The sequence below is a fragment of the Hyperolius riggenbachi genome, chromosome 8, assembly GCF_040937935.1.
Source record: "Hyperolius riggenbachi isolate aHypRig1 chromosome 8, aHypRig1.pri, whole genome shotgun sequence".
Lineage (NCBI taxonomy): Eukaryota > Metazoa > Chordata > Amphibia > Anura > Hyperoliidae > Hyperolius > Hyperolius riggenbachi.
In genome coordinates, this window is record NC_090653.1 from 100,930,270 (window position 1) to 100,948,049 (window position 17,780).

General features: G+C 44.0%; 1 protein-coding gene across 1 annotated transcript in view; it reads left to right on the forward strand.

Annotated features, from left to right (window-relative positions):
- Nucleotides 1-17,780, forward strand: part of STK26 (serine/threonine kinase 26) — a 141,858-nt gene that overhangs the window by 77,574 nt on the left and 46,504 nt on the right. The window contains exon 3 of the mRNA XM_068250935.1: nt 10,478-10,534. Within this exon, the coding sequence (XP_068107036.1) occupies nt 10,478-10,534 (57 nt within the window). The remainder of the gene's footprint in view (nt 1-10,477; nt 10,535-17,780) is intronic.

The window sequence follows — 17,780 nt, forward strand, 5'->3', positions numbered from 1 at the left end:
TCAGATTGCCCTCAGACCCCCCCCTTTATCAATTCGCGAGTGCATTATTTACATCTGTTCTTCCCTGTAATAACCCACTGATCACCTCTCAATCACCCATCAATCACCCCCTGTCACTGCCACCCATCAATCAGTCCCTTGCGGGCAATCTGATCACCCACACCAATAGATCGCCCGCAGATCCGACGTCAGATCACCTCCCAAATGCATTGTTTACATCTGTTCTCTACCCTAAACACCCACTAATTACCCATCAATCACCCCCTGTCACTGCTACCCATCAGATTAGACCCCTATCTGCCCCTAGGGCACCCAATCACCCGCCCACACCCTCAGAACGCCCTCAGACCCCAGCCCTGATCACCTTGCCAGTGCATTGCTTGCATCTATTCCCCCCTCTAATCACACCTTGAGACACCCATCAATCACCTCTTATCACCCCCTAGCACACCTACCCATCAGATCAGGCCCTAATTTGCCCCGTGTGGGCTCCTGATCACTCGGCCAAACCCTCAGATCCCCCTCAGACCCCCTTCCGATTACCTCCCCAGTGCATTGATTGCATCTATTTTCCCCTCTAACCACCCCCTGAGACACCCATCAATCACCTCCTGTCACCCCCCCCCCCTAGCACTCCTATCCATCAGATCAGGCCCAATACAACCTGTCATCTAAAAGGCCACCCTGCTTATGACCGGTTCCACAAAATTCGCCACCTCATAGACCACCTGTCATCAAAATTTGCAGATGCTTATACCCCTGAACAGTCATTTTGAGACATTTGGTTTACAAACTACTCAGTTTTGGGCCCGTAAAATGCCAGGGCGGTATAGAAACCCCACAAGTGACCCCATTTTAGAAAAGACACCCCAAGGTATTCTGTTAGGTGTATGACGAGTTCATAGATTTTTTTTTTTTTTTTTGTCAAGTTAGCGGAAATTGATTTTTATTGGTTTTTTTTTCAGTGTCATTTTTCACTAACTTGTGACAAAAAATAAAATCTTCTATGAACTCACCATACACCTAAGGGCTCTTTCACATCAGAGCTTGGGTTGGAGAACGCTCAAAGCATACGTTTTGTTGTATGCGTTTTAATGCGTTTTGAGTGTGCGTTTTTAATCCGTTTTCAATGCGTTACAGCGCATAGAAAAACGCAGGTAATTTTTTTTTCTTTTAGTTTTCAACTTTCTACATTGTTCCTCTGTTGCATTCTGGGACTGATTGCCTGCGTTAACGGATTAAAAACGCGCATAGTGTGCGTTTTACATTGACTAACATTGTAACGCATAAAGCTAGCGTCGGCCGAAAAACTGCACCTGGGTGCAGTGTAACGCAACGCACAAAAAGGCTGCGTTTATATGTGAAAGCTAAAATGAAAGTCTATGGACTTTCATTTCACCTTGGGTAACGCAAACTTGCGTCAAAAAATAAAATCTTCTATGAACTCGCCATACTCCTAACGGAATACCTTGGGGTGTCTTCTTTCTAAAATGGGGTCATTAGTGGGGTTCCTATACTGCCCTGGCATTTTAGGGGCCCTAAACCGTGAGGAGTAGTCTTGAAACAAAAATGACCTGTGAAATCCTAAAGGTACTCATTGGACTTTGGGCCCCTTAGCGCAGTTAGGGTGCAAAAAAGTGCCACACGTGGTATCACCGTACTCGGGAGAAGTAGTATAATGTGTTTTGGGGTGTATTTTTACACATACCCATGCTGAGTGGGAGAAATATCTCTGTAAATGGACAATTGTGTGTGTAAAAAAAAAAAAAATATCAAACAATTGTCATTTACAGAGAGATTTCTCCCACCCAGCATGGGTATGTGTAAAAATACACCCCAAAACACATACTACTTCTCCTGAGTACGGCAATACCACGTGTGGCACTTTTTTGCAGCCTAACTGCGCTAAGGGGCCCAAAGTCCAATGAGCACCTTTAGGCTTTACAGGGGTGCTTACAAATTAGCACCCCCCAAAATGCCAGGACAGTAAACACACCCCACAAATGACCCCATTTTGGAAAGTAGACACTTCAAGGTATTCAGAGAGGGGCATGGTGAGTCCGTGGCAGATTTCCTTTTTTTTTTTTTTTTTTAGCAGAAATGGAAACTTTTTTTTTTTCTTGTCACAAACTGTCATTTTCCGCTAACTTGTGACAAAAAATATCTTCTATGAACTCACTATGCCTCTCAGTGAATACTTTGGGATGTCTTCTTTCCAAAATGGGGTCATTTGGGGGGTATTTATACTATCCTGGAATTCTAGCCCCTCATGAAACATGACAGGTGGTCAGAAAAGTCATAGATGCTACAAAATGGGAAAATTCACTTTTTTTGCACCATAGTTTGTAAACGCTATAACTTTTACCCAAAAATCTAAAAAAATTCTCAAAAACATGTTTGTCCACATTTTTCGTGCTGCATGTATACAGAAATTTTACTTTATTTAAAAGTCAGCACAGAAAATTAAAAAAATCATTTTTTTTGCCAAAATTCATGTCTTTTTTGATGAATATAATAAAGTAAAAATCGCAGCAGCAATCAAATAGCCCCAAAAGAAAGCTTTATTAGTGACAAGAAAAGGAGCCAAAATTCATTTAGGTGGTAGGTTGTATGAGCGAGCAATAAACTGTGAAAGCTGCAGTGGTCTGAATGGAAAAAAAGGGTCTGGTCCTTAACCTCCCTGGCGTTCTATTAAAATCGCCAGGGAGGCTGCGGGAGGTTTTTTTTTTAATTAAAAAAAAAGTATTTCATGCAGCCAACTGAAAGTTGGCTGCATGAAAGCCCACTAGAGGGCGCTCCGGAAGCGTACTTTCGATCGCCTCCGGCAATCGAAAGTAACAAGATAGGCCGCAATGAGCGGCCTATCTTGTTTTGCTTTCCTCGTCGCCATGGCGACGAGCGGAGTGACGTCATGGACGTCAGTCGACGTCCTGACGTCAGAGCCGCCCGATCCAGCCCCTAGCGCCGGCCGGAACTGTTTGTTCCGGCTGCGCTGGGCTCGGGCGGCTGGGGGGACCCTCTTTCGCCGCTGCACGCGGCGGATCGCCGCGGAGCGGCGGCGATCGGGCAGCACACGCGGCTGGCAAAGTGCCGGCTGCGTGTGCTGCTTTTTACAGAATCAAAATCGGCCCAGCAGGGCCTGAGCGGCGACCTCCGGCGGCATACCCCGAGCTCAGCTCGGGATTACCGCCAAGGAGGTTAAAGTACTGTACTGAGTAAAAATATTTAAAATAAACGCATGAGGTAACTTCAAATGAACATTACATGGTTACCTTGTCATCAGTTCCTCTCAGAAGCGCTCCATTTTCTTCTGACAACAAACCCTTCCAGTTCTGACAATATTTTGTCAGATCTGAAATATATCAGTTGCTGTCAGTAAAATATCAGTTGCTGTCAGTTATGGCTGAGAGGAGAACTGATGTGTCCATGTTTCCCTATGGTTCAAGTAGGCAATGTTACAGTTTAACTGTGTGCTGACCAAAAAGTGGTTATGGGTAATGCCCATTTTCAAAATGGAGGATGGAAAATAACTTTGATCACAGCGAACAAACAGGACACGGGACAGGAGAAAGACACTGAGGAGTAGACTACATGGAAGGTAAGTATGACTTGTTTATGCTTATTTTGACTTTTAATTTTCAGTTCAGGTTTTCTTTAAGGGGGGGTTAAGCCCACGGTCCTCTCCATTCACCTGCAATTGGCCTCGGAAAGTCTTCCGACCTGGGGCCAACTGCGCATGCCCAACCGTGCATGCATTTACGCAGCCGGGAGTGTTCTGCGCCTGGGAGCTCATCTGGCTGCCCTGCGCCGACTGACCTTGATGAGGATTTTCCGGGGCCAGTTGCAGGCGAATGGATAGGCAGAAGAGGAAAGCGTGGGAGCAATCGGCCATCTCAGTTACACTTTAAGGGGGTAAAAACGGTGGAACGCGAACTATTTAATGTATAACTAAGATGGACAGTAGTACAATATTGTAAAATTACACGTGGCTCACCTGATTCTTGTAGAAGTTAGATGGGATGAAGAAAAATGCTGAGGTACATTGCTGAAGTGAGTTGACATTTGTAAAAGGCTTTCAATCCTACGTAGTCGGACAAAAGGAAAAATGAATATCTCTCATCCATAGTAATCAGTCGGATAACTTTATCTGCAGTAAATTATGACTGCTAGAATCGAATCTGGTGCAGAAAAGCATGTTCCAGCTCTGAGAAATCTGCTTTGATCTAACCTTTTTGAAAGGTTTAAAAATGTATGCCAGTAATAGAATTCATTTTTTCCTTCATGCCCTTGGGAAGGATTCTTCCCTTTGTCTGGAAACCTTGTTCACGCTGATGCTGTGTAGTAAAAAGTAATTCTGTTAGCTCTAGATATAATTGTTAAATATGGTTAGTTTCTGGAGCTGTTGCACTTGTATTTTTTACACCAGGGCTGTGGAGTCTGAGTAATTTTTGGGTACCTGGAGTCAAGGAATGCACAGACTCGGACTCCCCAAAAATTTAAACTGTAAAGCCCCGTCTACACTATGAGCGGTTGTAGCGATCCGGCGGCTCGATTAGCCGCCGGATCGCCTCTTCCGCGTGCCCGCCGCGTCCCCGCTCCGCATTCGATTCCCCGGTCGTCCCCGCCGGCGCCACTTATCTCCCGCACGATTCCCTGCCATTGTCCCCTCGCGGGGATCGAGCAGGGAATCGGCGGTGCGGAGATCCGTCCTGTAGGATCTTATCAATCGAGCCGCATCAGTGGCTCGATTGATAAGGAGCATCGCGGCCGCATCTACGCGTGTAGATGCGGCTTAAGAGAAAATATGATACAATGTTCTATTCTATTTATCAGAGAACAGTCATAACTTATATATACACAATAAGGGCCCTTTTCCACTAGCGGCGATTGCGATGCTGAATCGCAAACCGCTAGTGTTAAATCGCTACAGTTTGCATATTAACATGGGAATCGCGGTAGGTAATTTCCTCTACCGTGATTCGTTTTTTAATCAATCGCAGTCGCGCCACGATTTTGCTATGCAGTTCGTTGCATAGCAAAAACGTGAACGCAAACGCCGGGAAGTTTCCTGCACTTTGCGATTCAGCATTCGCTAGCATTTAGCGTGAACGCTAGCGAATGCTAGTGGAAAAGGGCCCTAATAGCAGTGCCCAGTCCACACATGATGTGAAGGCTGCGGGTCCTATCGGATTCCAACATTCAGACTTGCAGAAGACAGGAGCCGTTTCTATTGGCTCCCTGCTTCTGTCAGTCACAGCTATCACTACTTCTGCTTGTGAATCACAGCTCCCAGCACAGTCTCCTCACACAGAATCTGCACTTTTTTTCCCACTTCATAACAGACTGTATTCCTCCATGGCTTTGCCGCTTGTTGTAGGCTTATTGACTTGACAATTACTGACGTGTTGAGGTATTTACTGCACAAGTCGGTAATTTACCTCACTGCTCGGTACGTTCAGCTTTTCATGCGGTAACAGCCTTTAAGAATTGACATTTTGCTAAGTGATCGGTAAAGTCAGCTGTTTTCTGCATTACCAAATGCGTTAATGCTTTATGAATCGACCCCATTGTGTAAGAAGATTCACTGGAACCCTGGAACAGCTGGGTTCCAGTGCATTTATCTGCCCCCTTGCAGAAAATGGCCCTGACCTTTTCTATATTGGATATAGAAAAGGTAGAGGCCTTTTTCTGCAAGGTGGCAGGGCTACCTTCTGGAACCCAGCAGATATGGGGCACCAGTGAATCTTATTATGCAGACTACATGCTGGAGTGAGGATTCTGAGTCAGTGAAATCATAAACTGAGGAGTTTGAGTCAGGGCCTTTTTCCACTAGCCTGCGATTTGCTTCTGATCGCAAATCGTAAGGTACATTAAACTAATGGAAACTGCAACAGCATTTTCCATTAGTGCGATCCGATTGCGATGCGATTTTGGTCAAAGCGCAATCGTCGTCCTGCCGCGTTTTGTATGCGATTGAGCTGGACTATAATGAATATAGTAGCTCAATCGCAATCGCATGGTGGAAATTGAAACGCGATTGCGATCGCATTCGCGATTGCATTTCATAGTGGAAAAGAGCCCTCAGAGGGATTTTATACCGACTTCAGAGTCCTGCATGCCACTGGGATTATGTTCGGTAATAAATTGTAGATGGGAGTGCACTGTGCTATAAAACACTTACAGGCTTCCATTCAGACTAATGCCAATGCCGCAAGGAAGGGCGAAGAACTTGTGGGAAAAACTGATCCTTTTTATTAATCCAAGAATTTTGTGATACGGGGATGATCCTATTTCATCAGACAAAGGGAGAATCTCTGTAGTTCATTGTAGCGGTGTCGAGGGGTTTTCCGCTTTCATCAGTTCAGGTGATTCACAATACATTAAGATTCAGACGATACTGAGAGATGCGTAAATGTAGCCTTTAGAAATATCTTCCAGAAATCTGTAAACTGTTCCCTTGTATTAGTCACCTGGCTTCTGGAAAACATCCATCTCTGCTCTGCAGTATTGTGTTGGAAAAAAATGTCAATCTGATGCTTACACTGTTGTAATTATTAGCTGTCACTGTGGACAGAAACCGCAGGCAAATGACAGGCCAGTAATTTGGAAAAGTACACGTTCCTACAAAAGCTTGCTTGTGACGAATATTGTTGAAACTGCTAAAATTAGTAAGGCTTTTTTCTGTCCAATATTTCCTTATTTATATTGGGCCCAGACATCCCTGGTGTTCGCTGTGCAGTTAGAGCTCGGTGTGCCAGGCCAAGCTGGCAGCCTGGGCTCACTGCAGCAGCTCCCTGAGAGAAACTGCTGGAGGTGTGGTCTCTGGCGACCAACCAAATTCCATATGGGTTTTCTAGAGTGTGGCAAATGGAAGAAAACAGTTTGGTTGCTTTGTGTGGCAGTACATTTACCACCAGTAGTTTCATAAACAAGACCCACCTTTTTAGTATCACAAACCTGTGTTTTTTTAATCACCTTTCATATACATTTATTTTCTGAAAGTATATTTAGGGAGAATGTATTTAAAGAGGAACTGTACTAAAAAAAATGTAATGAATATTAAAATAAGTAATTTTATTCCCTCTTAAAAGAAGAAAAAAAAGTTGTTTTGCTTATTATTAAATATTCCCTCACCCTTTCCTTAATGAACCACTAACGCAAAAAGTGTAAATTTTTTAAAATACATGTAAACACATAAAGTGTTTGTTCCAGAGTAAAATAGGCTGTAAATTACCTTTTTGCTATATTGCTGTCAAGTGCAGTAGTTAGTATAGATCTGATGGAACTGACAGTTTTTTGACTAGTCCATTGCTTCATGGGGGGGGGGGGGGGATTCTAAGTATTTCACTTATTTTGTTTAAAAAGCACTCCCTGGAAAGCATCTATACAAACATGCTGGCCACCCCCACCTGTTTGCACACTATTGTGGCAGTTGGATTGAGCAGCCGCCGTTCATGAAGTGCTTTTTTAAAATAAAGTCCTGAGAATCCCCTATGAAGAGATGGGCAGAGCTCTGTGAGCCAGTCAGGAGCAGATTTAATTGGCTCTTGACCTCATGATCACTGACCCGGGATGGGCTATCGAGTAGTGTACTACTCGAATTCGGAATTCAAATGAAGTCTAAAGACTTCGTGTGACCACAGGCAACGGGAGGTTAACTTACCCAGAAGTCTTCGGGAACGTCTGAGTTCCATTACGCATCGTAGGCTTAATGAAAGCCGCGTTGCATGACTCACTACAGCACTTCCTCTTTCAAGCATGTGGTCACACGTGAAGTCATTCGACTTCATTTGAATTTTGAATTCGAGTAGTATACTACTCGAAAGCCCATCCCTGACTGAGCCAGTCACGTTGGCTCGCATTGATGACCGGGTCAATAGCCAATGAAATCTGCTTCTGACTGGCTCACAGAGCTTTGCCATCATAGTGATGGCAGAATGAGTGGACATGGGTGATGGGCGGTGGCAGTGATTCTGTGTGGCGTGATGGTATTGAGCCCTGGTTTATGGTGCCAGCGGTCTCTGGTCCTTAAGGGTCAAGCCAATAGAATAAAATACCTGCTCTCCTAGAAAGGTGGGTTGGGAGAATTCAACATGGCTAAACAGCCTAAGCTGTGACATCGCTGGGAGGGCAGGGCTTTACCAATATGCAGCAATATATAGATATAGGAAGTGTTTCTTGATGCTGAAACCAGAATAAGGTAAAAGTGGGTGTCCTGAGCGTTTTACTACAGTCTACTATATGTTGTATAGGTCATATGCTGTGCCTCTTTAATGGACTTGAGGAATCCAATGTAAACCTATATAAGCAGCCACTTGCTTTTAAACTGCATCCCACCACACCACCACTCCTCTCTGCATGCAAGGGCATTGAGCACCTGCTGGTTTACGTTGGGATGTTAATAAACCAGCATCTCCCTTTATACATCTAATCTATTTGGCTTTATGCAGATGCTGTGGTACTGATCTTGTGAAGTGGTCCTTGGAAACAGTCCAATGTGTTTGATTTTCTTGATATTCTATTGAAGGGATCCTGTAGATTTTTATATATCAGAGATATCTGCTTTTACTCATGCCTCTGAAGAGGTGACTGTTTTGTGGTAGCCAAACGTGCGTCAGGCTTCTCTGAATGTTACCATGACTTATTCTGTTTTATGCATCTGTCCTCCTTTTATGTGGACTATCATATGATCTGTTAAAGAGACTCTGTAACAAAAATTGCATCCTGTTTTTAATCATCCTACAAGTTCCAAAAGTTATTCTAATCTGCTTACTGCAGCACTTTATACTATCACTGTCTCTGTAATGCTGGGAATACACGTTTCGTTTTAGCCTTCGTTTTAGCCTTCGATTCGTTCGGTAAACGAATCGAGTGTTGAAAACGTATGTGAAAATAGTCATAATCTCATTATAGTTTTGATTAATAGACCCCAAAAACGAACGACTAGTGATCGAACATGTTTGATATTATCTCTTTATCCATTTAATTGAGCCATTGGTAGGCTTGATGGCTGTTCAGATCGATTATATATTCGTTTATGCTGTCCGTCCCTGTACTACGTTTCGTTTCTTTGCAGCCTTCGATCATTGGAAAAACGAAACCATCAGAATCGAAAAAAAACGAAACCGTGGGGGGGTGATATTAACCGTACGGTCGATTATTTCGGGATCGAAAAGGACAAAAGGCACAATCGAAACGAAGGTTTAAACGAAGGCAAAAACGAAACGTGTATTCCCAGCATAATAAATCAATGTATCTTTCCCCTGTCAGACTTGTCGGCCTGTGTCTGGAAGGCTGCCAAGTTCTTCAGTGTTGTGGTTCTGCTATGAACTCCCCCTTCCCGGCCCCTCTCTGCACACTGCCTGTGTGTTATTTAGATTTGAGCAGCTTCTCTTCTCTCTTATCTTTTATAAGCTGGATAAATCGTCCTCTGAGCTGGCTGGGCTTTCACATACTGAGGAATTACAAACAAGGGCAAAGCTGTTTGCAGGAAGAAAAGAGCAGCCTGAAACTTCAGTGCATGAGAACAGGGGGAAAAACACACAAAAAATCTTTTGAGATTTAAAAGGAAGGGTGTATACAGCCTGCTTGTGTATGGATGTATTTTTCTATGTGTGGACATACTGTAAATGAACCTACTTCCTGTTTTGGTGGCCATTTTGTTTGTTTACAAACAAAATTTTTAAAACTGTTTTTAACCACTTTTAATGCGGCGAGGAGCGGCGAAATTGTGACAGAGGGTAATAGATGTCCCCTAACGCACTGATATGTTTACTTTTGAGCGATTTTAACAATACAGATTCTCTTTAAGTTACGCTTTGTGTTTGTAAAAATTTCTGCAGCCGAAGCCCTCATTTGTCTTGAATGTGCTTTGTATATCCATTGTAAACATGAACTGAACACACACGCTCCTATGTCGTATCTTTGGTAGAGGGGTTCAGGGAGATGCTGAGAACTGCAAATTCTATGTAGCTTTGAACTGGTACAGCCAAATGCACTACTTCCCATTTTCATTGGAACAAATCCTTTGTACACATGCTAGACTGTTGGGGCTGCCCCTTGTGCCTTGGGATAGCTATTAGCCCGGCGGATTATCTCAGTATTCTCTTCAGCTTCCCAGTTAATCAGTCATCACAAATGGTCTCAAACTCTGTCTATGGGTTACAGGTCTCTACAAAGTTGGGGGTGGCCTCAGGGTGCCCAACAGAGCTGGAATGCAGAGTTCCTCACTCAAAAAGCACAGTCTCTCCAGAAGCAGTGTGATGAGTGGTGCAAATCCACACAGAGTGACTTACTGTATATAGAATTACTACTCTTTATAGAAATAAGGTTACAAGTAAATGAGTTTTCTAACAATTAGTACTGTTTTGTAGCTGTTGCAGCCACCAATTCACAGTGCAATGGCTACTGAAAGGACTGTTTGTTTAATGCTCTGTCCCATTAACCAAACCTTTAACTCAACTGTTTTGTTTTGTAGGGCACAAAGCTATGGATCATTATGGAGTACTTAGGTGGAGGTTCTGCACTAGACTTGGTGAGTATTTTGCAAACTGATTTGCTTAAGACACACGAGGTGACATGAGATACATGTGTATGTACAGTGCCAAGCACAAAAATAATTAGGCTATGTTCCTTTTTTTTCTTTCTCTGCCTGAAAGAGTTAAACATCAGGTATGCAAGTGACCGTTTCTGTCCGTGTCGGGACTGGGTCAGAATATAGCATAACCCTCACTGATAAGAAATTACAGTAATAAACCACTTTCCTGTCAGTAAATGGCTTCCTGGAGCAGGAAAGAGATAAAAAGGGTCAATAATTCCTAGATTTGAGCTCTAGCATACTTCAATGAAGGCGTCAATGAGCAAACACAATGAAACAGTAAAAACTTAAAAACTAGATTTAAATATAAAATTAAAACTGTGGGATATAGAAGTCATTTTAGGAGGAGGAGGATAGATGCAATTGTTTTTCTCATCTGTTTATTTTGCAGGGTACACAAAGCTCTATTTTACAGCACATTTTACTGTAATAAAGATGTTACATTACATTGTTTTTATTTCTTTTTTTTTTTAATCCTGTTTTAACATTAAAGGACAACTGTAATGAGAGGGATATGGAGGCTGCCATATTTATTTCCTGTTAAACAATACCAGTTATTCTATTTGGCTGCATTAGTGTGTGAATCACACCAGAAAAATAGCATGTAGATAATCTTGTCAGATTGGACAATTTCAGAAACACCTGATCTGCTGCATGCTTGTCACAGTGACTACAGGTCTGTGGCTACAAATATTAGAGGCAAAGGATTAGTAGGATAGCCAGGTAGGTGGTATTGCTTAAAAGGATATAAATATGGCAGCCTCCTTATCCTTACAGTTGTCCTTTTAAAGAAAACCTGAGATGAACCTAAACAAAAAAAGATCTTTGCCTAAGAGGGAAGCCTCAGGATCCTGCAGAGACTTCCCACGTCCTGGAGACCACTGATGCTGCCCAGGAACAACTTGATTGTTGTCTGTGCTCCTCTCAATGCAGAAGCGTGGCCGTGCTGGTACTTGTTGACGAGCAGCTCTGGCTTACTGCTCAGGCGCGGCTGTACTCGCACACTATGGCTGTGCTTGTACATGAAAAGGAGTGCAGCCACATACAAGCTCTTGTCAGATATGTTTTGGGGGTTCACGTGTGCAATGAGTGTGGGGGCCAAGAGGACGTGGGAAGAGTCTGCAGGATCCAGAGGCTTTTTTTTTATATACTTTGCCTTGGGTACACTTTGGTATAGGATTATTAGTTAAACCTATTTTTAATACCAGAAACTACTGGCATTTACCAATGCCTATAGGTGCCAGATAATTGTGATTCTACTGTAATGATTTCAAATTATCACACTGCGTTTAATGCTTTGTGTTCCTCTAATCTTGTGTGTAAGGCTGTAATCCTACCTAATAAAACCCCTGTGTCTCTGCGTCCCAAGTCCGTGTGTGTCCCTGCTTGTTGCTACTGTGCATGTTCCGCAGGGACAGCCGTTGGACGGGAGCAGGACAGGCAGGGGGCCGGGGCGGCACACGATTGTGCACGTGTGGCGTGGGCCTGCGCAGATAGGACTCAGAGGCATGTTCTTTGCCTCATGACATGCCTCTGTGTCACCACACTGCTGCTTTCTAAGGAGCTGCGGCTTTGGTGGCTACCTGATCCACTTAGCCCCCTGCATAGGTAGCCTAGTTTCGTGTTTTTTTTTTTATTTTATTTATTTTTTATTTTATTTCATGAGCCCCTCTCGGGCTCTTTTAACATTTTGACATGTATACTGTAGCTGCCAGGACATGCTTTAAATTTACTTTTATAAACTGTAACTAGAGCTTATTTGGAGCATGGCTTATATTTGGAGCATTCTCAAATCCTGAAAAATCATGCAAGGGCTTATTTTTGGGATAGGTCTTATTTTCTGGGAAATGGGGTTTATAGCTTGCTTCAGATGCAAAGAACAAGGGCTCAACCAATGAATTGCTATGCCAGAAAATACAGTAGACCCCAACATGTTTCGGGCTGGTTCACTCTCAAGTGCCCTAGCGGCAGCTATATTTTCCTGTGTGGGACTGTCTGACATTGGGCCTGAACTGGAAAATGCAAATGCTAAACTGATACAGGATTGGGAAGGGTTAAAGCTTGTATGGTATGTTTGGTTTAGCCACTCTGTTACAGAATCCACAACAGAGAGGAGTCGTACTGAAGATTGATGTGAGCCTTTTTATATCTGCACAGTGGGGACAACGATTTAAACAAGAATATATGAGCCAGCTCTCTCTCCTTCACGTTTGAGTGGAGTTCCTTTCAGAAGACTTTATTTTTGGAACAGACTTGATAAAGGGTTGACTTAATGCTCTATAAAGAGAAGTACAGAATGTTCCATGGTAGCAGTCATTTTTTTTTCTCTGGGAAAATAACGTATTTAAAAGCAAACCAGTTCCAAGCTAACTCTGCCAATACACATCATCACATTTAACTCTGTGGACGCATGCAGTCTCAATAATCAGGGAATACAACAACCAAACCTCTGCTTGCCATGCGGCTCATTTTTTCTATCCTATATTTTATAACCTCTCTCCTCTTGTTTTGAAAGGCTGCTAAACTTACAGTATCTATTGTGGTGCCGCCTCACATCCCCAGCCTAGACTTTAACAATGAAGGTGTTTTGATGCTTTGAAAGCCACAGTTTACTTCCTGTTCAGTAATGGCACAGCATGTTACACATATTTGTGTCGGTACCTCTTTGTACATGAAAACCACCAAAGAGCATTAGGCTGCAGAGCCAAGTGCCCACACCTACGACAAACCTGGATCATCTTAACTGATTGTGTAATGAAAAATACAGAGAACTTACTGAAAGCTACATGTCGTAGTAATACGTATCTTTTGCCTGATATATGTTCCGGAAAGTGTGATAATGTTCAGCTTCCAGAAATGCACAAGAGCCCAACTCATTTTAATGCCAATCTGACTTTTGAATGTATACCTTTGGAGCTACTACAGGTTTAATTGAAGGTAGAGTGTCTATATACACTGCTCAAAAAAATAAAGGGAACGCTTAAACACAATGTAACTAAGTCAGTCACACTTCTGGGAAATTGTCCACGTAGCTAGCAACACTAATTGACAATCAATTTCACATGCTATGTGCAAATGGAATAGACAACAGGGTGGACATTATAGGCAGGTAAGTAGCGAGATGTCCCCAATAAAGAAGTGGTTCTGCAGATGGTGTCCACAGACCACTTCTTAGTTCCTATGCTTTCTGGCTGATGATTTGGTCACTTTTGAACACTGCGAGTGCAGTGTTTCTCAAACCTGTCCTCATGATTCTCTAACGGTGCATGTTTTGCTGGCAACCTCACCTATGCACAGGTAGGGTAATTGGTGTCTCAGCTAGGTGGATTCCATGTAGCTGAGACACTAATTACTCCACCTGTTGCATAGATGAGGCTGCCTGCAAAACATGCACCGTTGGGGAGTCACAAGGACAGGTTTGAGAAACACTGCTCTAGTGGTAGCATGAGTGAGTATACAACCCACACAAGTGGCTCAGGTAGTTAAACTCATCCAGGATTGCACATCAATGCGAGCTGTGGCATGGAGGTTTGCTGTGTCTGTCAGTGTAGTGTCCAGAGCAGGGATGCGTTGGCAGGAGTCAAACCAGTACATTAGGAGTGGTGGAGGCGGCTGGAGGAGGGCAATAACCCAGCAGTAGGACCACTACCTCCGCCCATTGTGCAAGGAGCACTGCCAGATCCCTGCAAAATGACCTTCAGCGGGGCCGCAAATGTGCATTTGTCTGCTCAAACGGTCAGAAACTCCATGAGGTTGGTATAAGGGCCCAACATCCACAGGTGGGGGTTGTGCTTACAGCCCAACATCATGCAGGACGTTTGGCATTTGTCAGAGAACACCAAGATTGGAAAATTCGCCACTGGCACCCTGTGCTCTTCACAGTTGAAAGCAGGTTCACACGAAGCACGTGACAGATGTGACAGAGTCTGGAGACGCCGTGGAGAACGTTCTGCAGCCTGCAACATCCTCCAGCATGACCGGTTTGGCAGTGGGCCTGTAATGGCGTGGTGTGAAATTTATTTGAGGGGCTGCACAGCTAACAATGTGCTCGCTAGAGGTAGCTTGACTGCCATACCGAGATGAGATCCTATGACCCCTTGTGAGACCATATGCTGGTGCTGTTGGACCTGGGTTCCTCCTAATGTAAGACAATGCTAGACCTCATGTGGCTGTAGTGTCAGTAGTTCTTGCGAGACAAAGGCAATGATGCTATGGACTGACCCGCCCCTTCCCAGACCGAAGTCCAATTAAGCACATCTGGGACATCATATCTCGCTCCATCCTGCCGTTGCGGCAGGAAGGTTAGTGTTGGGCCGTTGCGGCAGGAAGGTTAATGTTGGGCCGTTGCGGCAGGAAGGTTAGTGTTGGGCCGTTGCGGCAGGAAGGTTAGTGTTGGGCCGTTGCGGCAGGAAGGTTAGTGTTGGGCCGTTGCGGCAGGAAGGTTAGTGTTGGGCCGTTGCGGCAGGAAGGTTAGTGTTGGGCCGTTGCGGCAGGAAGGTTAGTGTTGGGCCGTTGCGGCAGGAAGGTTAGTGTTGGGCCGTTGCGGCAGGATGGCTAGTGTTGGGCCGTTGCGGCAGGAAGGCTAGTGTCAGAGGTTCACAATAGGTTTAGTGTGAGGATAGGGTGGAATAGGTGTTTCATGCAAGCTATACCTCTTACATAGTATAATATATTACTGGCATTACTATTATTGGTTTAGCCCATTCCAAACTCATTTGGATGTATACTTGTGTGATATACTCTCATTATTCCATAGACATTATATACAGTACCATTCAAACGTTTAGATGTTTTTTCCTTTAAACTTAGTCCTTTCTGGATTGATTGACTTCTAGGTTTTAAATTAATGATGGAGCTGTTTCTTGAGCGATTCCTGCTATAATATGGAGTCCAACCGTAGGTGAAACAGTTATTCATTGTGTAGAACTATGTACTAACACTTACCCTGTACAACCGTACGTGTGGTTTCCACAACCACCATAAACCTAGATACCCGTGTTAGAGAACACTCACCCGAGGCAGCTGTTAAGGTCTAGCATGTGTACTGGCAGCCATCCAACATTTAAGATCTGGCATACCATGAGCTTTAAGGCAGCCATACACTGGTCGATGTGCCATCAGATCGACCAGCTGACAGATCCCTATCTGATCGAATCTGATCAGATAGGGATCGTATGGCTGCCTTTACTGCAAACAGATTGTGAATCGATTTCAGCCTGAAACCGATCACAATCTGTTCAGCTGCTCCTGCCGCCTGTCCCCCCCCCCCCCCATACATTACCTGACGCTGGCTCCCGGGCATCTTCTCCACGCTGCACCGCTCTGTTCTTGCTCCATCTCGGCGCTTCCTGTGTCACTCCGTGACCAGGAAGTTCAAATAGAGCGCCCTCTATTTGAACTTCCTGGGTCACTGCAGTGACCCAGGAAGCGCCGGGATGGAGCGGGTGCAGCGCTGAGAAGATGCGGAGAAGACGCCCGGGAGCCCGCATCAGGTAATGTATTTTTCATCGGATCGGCCGCCGCTAGCGACGCGCACTTTACCCGCGGGCGATCGAGGGTAATTTCCCGCACGGCGCGATCGACGGACCGATCCGATTTCGGGAGGAAATCGGATCGTCGGCGGCGTTTACCGCGAACGATTGGCAGCAGATTCGATCCCAGGATCGAATCTGCTGTCGAAACGGCCGGGAATCGGGCCAGTGTATGGCCACCTTTAGTGACAACACCATATCAACCTCCACGCACATTGATCTTTTCACCTCACCTGCACAAGCCACTTCTGTCGTAGTTCCTTTGCCTTCTTAGCTACAGATTGGCCACTGGACAAGGGAAGCTTCTGTGCAGCAACTCTACTTTGCTAGCCTTTAGGCGAGGGAAGTTGTCTGTACAGCACTCTACCTTGACTTATTGCCTGAGGGATCGAGTCCTGAACCCTGCAGTCGACAGTAATAATGCAGGTGTACCTAGCTGCAGAAGGCAAGTTCCACAAACATAGCTTTTGACAAAGACACACCTGTTAATTGAAAGCCATTCCAGGTGACACCTCATAAAGGCTGCTTTGAAGAATCTAAAACATACTTTTATTTAACACATTTACTATATAATTCTGTGTTTTCATAGGTTTTCTTTTTCCTTTACACTGTAAAGGAAAATAAACATTTAAAAAAAAAACAAATGTAGGTGTGCTCACTTTTGACTGGTACTGTATGCCACATAAATGCAGAGATTTATGTGCAAAGTCCTGTAATTATGACTTGAATGTCTGTATTCACCCAAATGTTTGAATGTATTACAGTAGGCTGTATAGCTTTGGTATCACATACAGTGGTGTGAAAAACTATTTGCCCCCTTCCTGATTTCATATTCTTTTGCATGTTTGTCACACTTAAATGTTTCTGCTCATCAAAAAACGTTAACTATTAGTCAGATAACATAATTGAACACAAAATGCAGGTTTAAATGATGGTTTTTAATTTTTAGTGAGAAAAAAAAACTCAAAACCTACATGGCCCTGTGTGAAAAAGAAATTGCCCCCTGAACCTAATAACCGGTTGGGCCACTCTTAGCAGCAATAACTGCATTCAAGCGTTTTCCGATAACTTGCAACGAGTCTTTTTTACAGCTCTCTGGAGGAATTTTGGCCCACTCATTTTTGCAGAATTGTTGTAATTCAGCTTTATTTGAGGGTTTTCTAGCATGAACCGTCTTTTTAAGGTCATGCCACAACATCTCAATAGGATTCAGGTCAGGACTTTGACTAGGCCACTCCAAAGTCGTCTTTTTGTTTTTCTTCAGCCATTCAGAGGTGGATTTGCTGGTGTGTTTTGGGTAATTGTCCTGCTGCAGCACCCAAGATCGCTTCAGCTTGAGTTAACGAACAGATGGCCGGACATTCTCCTTCAGGATTTTTTGGTAGACAGTAGAATTCATGGTTCCATCTATGACAGCAAGCCTTCCAGGTCCTGAAGCAGCAAAACAACCCCAGACCATCGCACTACCACCACCATATTTTACTCTTGGTATGATGTTCTTTTGCTGAAATGCTGTTACTTCTACGCCAGATGTAACGGGACACGCACCTTCCAAAAAGTTAAACTTTTGTCTCGTCGGTCCACAAGGTATTTTTCCAAAAGTCTTGGCAATCATTGAGATTTTTTTTAGCAAAATTGAGACGAGCCTTAAT